Raw genomic sequence first — 7187 nt, 5'->3', positions numbered from 1 at the left:
TAGTCCCTACGCGAGCATATGAGCCACACACTCACACACACACCCCATGTGTGCTTCTAGTCCCTACGCGAGCATATGAGCCACACTCACACTCACTCACACACACACACACACCATGTGTGCTTCTAGTCCCTACACGAGCATACGAGCCACACTCACGCACACACGCCACATGTGCCCACCACATTCTTGCACATCAACTCTCATCTCATCACACTTAAACATTCTCCTTCTCTTCCTCCTGGACACACACATTGACTGATAATATTCTCTTTTCCTTTTTCTCTTGCCGTTACTGAGATACACAACTTATTTACTCTTTGTTACTTAGACATGGCTTCCTATCATTGGCCTCTGACCCTTCGATGACTATTCACAGAGTGTCTTCTTACTTGATGGTATTATTTTGCTGCAGAGGGGGATCAAAAGGCGAACAAAACAATCCCTTGCCTTCAAGGAACTCATACTTCAGCAGAGGAGCCAGACGGGCAAACAAGCAGTTATAATTCAAAGGCACAAGTGCTGGCTGAAAGGTCTGGACACAGTCCTAAGAGTCACAGAAAGGAGCACTCACCCAGTCTTACAACAGGTGTACTGAGAGCAGAAACTCTCGGCTTGCATTTCAAGGACGGAGAGTATAAATTATCGCCACCTGTTTAGCCACCTTCCGACGCCCACACTCCTGCCCAGACCGCCCTCTTATCCTGAGGCCGCATCCCCTCTGACACGGGTCCATCTGCTGCCTGGGAAAATCACTAGTGGCTCCCAACACATGCTTTCTGCATTGGCTTCTTCCTTCCAAAGAGGCAGTGTAGCATCAAGGTCTTCAGCAAGTTCCTTGAGGAAAGGACCCGGATCTTTTACTCATCCATACCCCCTGCAAAATGGTAAAAGAAAGAGGAGGCATTAATATCAGTAAACAAAGACTCTCTGAAGCCAGAGGATCAGTTTAAATCCTAGCTCCATCCTTTGCTAGCTGCACGCCCTGGGGCAGGTTACTGAGTCGGAGCTCCGTTTTCCTACCTGTACGATGGGTATTCATAATGGTAGTGATGTCGTAAAGCTTACGTTAAATAACCTCTTCCTGGCACAGACATGTTAATTTATATTAGTGACATTATGATCATAAGCTTTTCCTAGAGTTTCCCCCAATGTGGGTATGCTTTCATACTTTCTATTTGCTTGGAGGTAACTGCACTTTGCTAGCTGGATTTCTGCAGGGCCTGTGACTGAAAGCTACTGATTGCCCAGTTGCACTGTGAAATCCAAGGGCATCCGTGCCACGTGTCTGGACTTCTTTGTGCCCCTCTGCAGGCAGACAGGCAGTACGACATTCCCCCACAGCACCGACTTCCCAAGCAGCCCAAAGACGGCTTCCTGGTGGAGCAGGTGTTCAGCCCTCACCCCTACCCTGCGTCCCTCAAAGCCCACATGAAGAGCAACCCCCTGTACACTGACATGCGGCTGACCGAGCTGGCCGAGGTGAAGCGAGGCCAACCTTCCTGGACCATTGAGGAGTATGCACGGAATGTGGGCGACAAGGGCAAGCTGACAGCCCTGGACCTGCAGGTGAGCCTCTCGCTGTCCCTGGGTGGGGGGAAGCCCACCTGTGCCCTGGCAAACGCAGGAATGGACATGGAAGGCTTAGATTACCCAGCCCACCCCACACCCTTCAACTCCCTGGGCCCCCAGCATAGAATTCAGAACTTTAATAAATCATAGAGCAGAAGAGACTTTTAACAAGGGGATTGTTGTTTTGCTTACGGTAAACATTTAGCAGTAGGAATGCTTGATTTATGTCTTTTTTTAATCGGCCATCTGATTTGCTAACGATGCATTTACGACTCTGTACCAAGTACAGATTCTAATATTTGCTCATAAGACCTGAGCCAAACTGTTTAATGAAATACAAGCTGATTTCTCCTTCCATATGTAGCACGTGGGATAAACATATTTGTGGGAGCCCAGCTATGGATTATGTTTCCATACGGAGCCGCCCCAGGTAAGAGCCATCCCCAGAAGCTCTGGGAATGCAGTTGTGGCTGGAGGGCATGTTTCTTGTTCACCCACAGGCAGGGCTGGGTTTGGGCCACACTTTTATTTTGGTGGGCAGCTCTGCCTGGTTCCATTCACGCTGTGTCTATCTGTGTCTCCAGTCACCGCGGGAGCAAAGGAAGTACCCCGTTCCCAGCTGTGCCCTTAGTTTTGTGGGCAGCGAGGCCATAGCACTGGGGTGCCAGTTCCATGCAGGCCCCAGAATGCCATGCACTTGAAGCACAGTTGGTGAGAGCTGCCTGCGGAGATCGGTATGGCAAGGCTTCCCTGAAATGGCCTTGCTCTAAAACAGAGAGCCGTGGGAGGTGCAGTGAGGTGGAGGGAGAAGCCTACATTCTGGCAACACTGCGTTTTCATCCAGGGCTCCTTCGCTGTGTGACCTCAGGCATTCACTGCATCTGATTGAGGCTCAGTCCCTCCACCTGTTAAATGGACCTAATAATATCGAGCTGTGCGTCATGTAAAATTGAAAATCATATATTTGAGGTACCTGGCATCAGGTAGGCACTGAAAAAGAAGGCCCATGGGGGCTGGTCGATGATGATGAAATCGATCAACTTTGCATGGCGCTTTTTAAAAGCAGTCTCTCAGTTCCAGGCACAGTGGCCTGTGAGGCAGGAATTGCTATGACCATCTTCAGTTTACAAATGAGGAAACTGAGGCCCCAGAAGGTCGATAATTTGCCCCAAGTCAGACAAGTTGAAATTCATACTGGACCGTCTGGCAATGAGTCTCATGCTCTTTCTCTTCTGCATCTTCCTTGCTATTTCGTTTTTCTATTAAGAGTTTAGTGGAGTTTTATGTTACAAAAAAAATAATTGCAATGACATTTGTTTATCTTGGGCCCTAAATGACAGCAATTATGGGGAGGGGCCACTCTGGCCAGACCCTGACAGTGAGGTTTGTGGGGGCATCAGGAGCAGCCCTGAGCCCCTCCTCACCCCTTTCACCTCATGCATGTGACATACCCACTTGCATTGCATACCCCGTGACCCTTCAGATCAATCCCTCTTCTGTCGACTTCCTGCTGGCAAAGAGGCTGGACAGGGATTTGATTCTCCCTCAGGTGGGTCCCGTGCAGCTCTGCCGTGGGTGTTACCCCTTCACCTGTGGGAATTAGAATACCAAGGGCAGCTGGTGGGTCAGAAAGGACCTGGAGGTGTGAATGGCTCAACTGACGGAGTAATCAATATCTCACCAGTATCACTGGATGGCCTTGAAAGAGTCATTAATTCAGTGAGTCACAGACTGGGAAACATCTCTGCAAAGTTTGCAGGGACAGAGCTGGAAGATTTTGTCCCTATAGAGATGTGAACTTTTAGTGTACCAATATTTTTATGAGCATAAAATTATAAAAATTAAAAATAGACACTTGGGTTACAGAGCTTTAGGTGACATTACTTAAAAATGCAAAGGAGAGAGAATCCCTTTGCATAAAATATGAGGAAGTAGAGTTCAATCGCCGCGTGAGGGTGTTTACAGCGAAACCGAGCCAACCTTGACAGCTTGGTGAAGGCAGCAGGGACCGCCTTTTTTGTTTTCATCTCTTTGCAGAGACTCGGGCACAGTCTTAGGGCAGGGTTGGCTTCTGGACGATCTTCACAGAGTCCCATTGTGCCGAGATACATCCGCCTTCAGTGGTGTCTGCTTGAGGGCGTAGGCAAAGGTGCAGGCTTGTTCTTCTTTCCAACATTGACCAGGACTAATTAACAACTGCATACACTCCCCGCGCCCCTTGAAACCTCAGTATTACCTCTCTTCTACTTGGTGCCATCACAGCTTACACTTATCGAAAAAACTAATTAAAAATAGTTTATTTCACACACTGAATCCCAGCCCATAATAAAATGTAGATAGCTATGAAAAGGAAGCCAATTTCCTTCTGTCTGTGCCAGAGGGAAGAAAGCACAAAATCTGATGTGTCACTTAACACACCGTTTGCCTTCTGGGCCGGCCCTGGGATGGCGGAGAAGAGCAGGTTGTTTGACCCAGAGTGTGCTGAGCCTGACTTCCGGGTGCCAGGGCAGGTCTCAGCCTCCACCAGCACCCAGGCTTTAGAGGCACATTGTCCCCTTCTGCAGACCAGTCCTCCAGCAAAACATGCCCATCTTGGGTCCATCTCTCCTTTCTCGAGTGCCTATGAAACTGCTGAAGGGTTTTCATGCCAAGGACAGGAGATTGGTCCCAACGGGCTGTGGCAGGCAGAGCTTTGGCGGCTCTAGCAGGAGGAGGAGGCGGTCTAGCAGTCAAGGCCGGGCAGCAGTGGACCTGCTTGGGGAAGCTCAGGGTAGAGGCTCCCCGGGCCCTAGCACAGGACACTGTAGCAGGAGTTTCTTGCAAAGGCTGAAGGGTTGGACAGAGAACCCTGCACCATAAGGACTTTTCCCACATTCAGAGTGTCCTGGTTTCTATTTTGGGTGCCCTGAGTGTCCAAGACCACCTTCCACCCTTCCATAGAACTTGGAAAAATTCAACAGCAGTCTAAACATGAAGCTTCGGTGAGGGAAGGGACCGGAAGATTTTCTGTGGTGCCTAGATCCCCTTCTCTTTCCATTGTGCAGTGTCGCATAGCACGTCCTAGAACAGGGGCTGGTGACCTTTCTCGCTAAAGGACCAGACAGTAAATCCCTTAGGCTTTGCGGGCCTTGAAATCTCTCACAACTGCTCAGCTCTGCCACTGTAGTGTGGAAGCAGCTATAGACAGTTTGGAAACAAATGGGCATGGTTCTGTTCCCGTAAACCTTGATCTTTGGACACTGAGATTTGCATTTCATATAATGTTCACATGTCATAAAATCTTATTCTTTTGATTTCTTTTCAACCATTTAAAAATGAAAAAAAATCACTTTTAGTTCAAGGGCTGTACCAAGACAGGTGGCAGGTCAGATACGGCCCGCAGGTCGTGGTACGCGTACCCCTGTGCCGGACGATTGTGAGTAACAGGCAGATACTAAAGCCTGAGGGGTGCAGGGTCTATGAGTCGTTAGTGTCCTGGCAGCAGGCACGTGGCAATCTCCGAGGGATAACTGAGGAGGGGCCTCTTTACAATAGCTGGTGAAGCACCCAGAGACCAGCACCAGCAGGAAGCTATTGCCACCCTTGAATCTGAAGGGCCAAGGGAAAGGGGCTGTTTCTGAAACCCACTGAGACCCATAGGTCTGACAGCGGGTGTCTAATAGGAGCCGGGCCCCTGCCAAACGACAGCCCCACTGGGAGGGAGCTGGGGGAATGAATACCTCAACCTCCCTTTCTCTTTGTCTTCATTGGCTGAACCCCTAGTGGTGCTTGAAGGCAGGGGAGCCCCCATGATGTATCCATGTAGATTATATTTTTAGTGGCACAGGGCAAGGTTTAAAAAAAACAGAGAATGAATCTAGAAGGTCAAGCAGAAAATTACTAGCATGCATTAGAATCATCACTGTTCTACCAATAAATGGTACAATCAAGTTTTTTAAAACTTTGAAGGGTTTTCTGAGCCTTTGTTTGTATATGTGTATGAATAATTTTTAATGTGCCTGTGTTTATGAGCATTAAACAATCTAAGAAAATCTTCAAAATGGATATTTTGTTTGCATTTCAAAGATTTAAATGACCTCACTTGGAATCGCAATGTGTTGTTGCTTTTATGAGACCCTCATATTATTAAATGCTTGCCTTAAAATGAGAACACTGCCTTTCTTCACGGAAATAGATTATAACTGTCCACATGGATTCACGGGAAGTACAGGTGAAATATGGTATTTCTCCTGATGACAGTTGATTAATCTTGGAGAGATCAGGAGACAAATGTCAGTTAGGGAAGCTGCCCCAAGTCTGGAACCACTGCCAACGCAGGTCTGGGGTGGGAACGGTCTGCCATGGGGTCAGCAGACCTTGACTTTGACCAGCATCATGACCTGCTCAGACAGATGGTTGAGGTTGAAATATTTTGTGTTTTGTTTGAACTGCTCATCTTAGAGGTGCCTTTGATTTTTTCAGTAGAAGCTTTATCTGAGAAAGAAGAACTGACTCAGAGTGCTATCATGGCCTTGTTTCAAGCAGATCTGTTCTTCGAGCCTGTTGGAAGAAAGCATTTTTCAGTGACTTTCCTCGTTTCCCTGGCAGTGGGGCCAGCCTGTTCTTGGTTGCATGCCCTTGAAGTTCAGAGTCTTGCTCGTCTCAGCCCCATTTTGCTTGCTTGCAGATAAAGACCCTTATGTTTCTCTGTGTCAAAACCAGCATGAGGGAGGGGTCCCTGCAATCTGATATGTGGGATGAGCCCGTGGTAGCCTGCCTCTGGCCCCGGGGCTGGTGGGGCAGTGCTGTACCACAGTCTAACTCCCAGCTACAGACAACGTAAGTGCTTCAGGAGTGATGCCTGTCAGGACGTCTTTGACCTGATTTCAGATATTCACCGTATTTCTAACGTCTTCTCTTCGCTTTTAGACACAAGAATCTTTAAACCCAAACAACTTAGAGTACTGGATGGAAGACATTTATACTCCAGGCTACGATTCATTACTAAAACGTAAAGAAGCCGAATTCAGACGAGCCAAGGTCTGCAAGATAGCTGCTCTGATCGCTGCGGCGGCATGCACGGTCATCCTCGTGATTGTCGTGCCCATCTGCACAATGAAATCATGAGCTGAGAATGCAACCTGCGTGCGGCGTACGACTACCAATGTCTTGTCTGTGTTTTAGAAGCTTGCAGCAGTGAGGCAACAGTCTGTTGAGATAGAGATAAAATCATGGAAGCTTTTTTGCAAATGTTGAATGAAGGTGGTTTTTAGAAAATACACATTCTAGTGAGAAGTCTACGTACCTATTAGCTTTGACTCAATTACACTCGATGCATTTTTAGAAGTGCAATATCTTTTCCTACCAAAAGAATGTAATGGACTACCAGTAAATACAAATTGACTATCCCAGGCCAAAAAAAAAAAAAAGAGATTAATTGGGTTCTTTCCATTTTGATGATGTTTAATGGTGGGTAATAAGTTATGCAGAAGATATTTAATACATGCCTCTTTAGAAGAAACTAAGGGAAATAGCAACATAAGAAGAAAAGAGGGTGAGTTCTGTTTTCCGTAATGCTCTTAGACCATTGCTGGTGAAGTAACAGGGTGCGTGTCCCTAAAGGGTATTCTGTCTGT

General features: G+C 47.5%; 1 protein-coding gene across 2 annotated transcripts in view; it reads left to right on the top strand.

Moving 5' to 3' along the window:
- Window positions 1-6980, top strand: part of MINAR1 (membrane integral NOTCH2 associated receptor 1) — a 13238-nt gene extending 6258 nt beyond the window's left edge. Inside the window, exons 2-4 of one of the 2 annotated variants that reach the window (XR_004264397.1) lie at window positions 1315-1569; window positions 1937-2002; window positions 6481-6556. Coding sequence is in view for 1 of the 2 variants with exons in the window: in XM_032263820.1 (XP_032119711.1) it covers window positions 1315-1569; window positions 6481-6678 (453 nt within the window). In the remaining variant the exon portion in view is untranslated. Of the gene's footprint in view, window positions 1-1314; window positions 1570-1936; window positions 2003-6480 lie in introns of both variants that reach the window. The other variant, XM_032263820.1, reaches the window with a different exon arrangement.
- The last annotated feature ends 207 nt before the right edge of the window (window positions 6981-7187 follow it).

This window comes from Sapajus apella, unplaced genomic scaffold (genome assembly GCF_009761245.1).
Source record: "Sapajus apella isolate SASKATOON/1434 unplaced genomic scaffold, GSC_monkey_1.0 scaffold139, whole genome shotgun sequence".
Classification (NCBI taxonomy): Eukaryota; Metazoa; Chordata; class Mammalia; order Primates; family Cebidae; genus Sapajus; species Sapajus apella.
The sequence above is the reverse complement of the archived record's forward strand: the minus strand, read 5'-3'. Positions and strand labels throughout refer to the sequence as shown.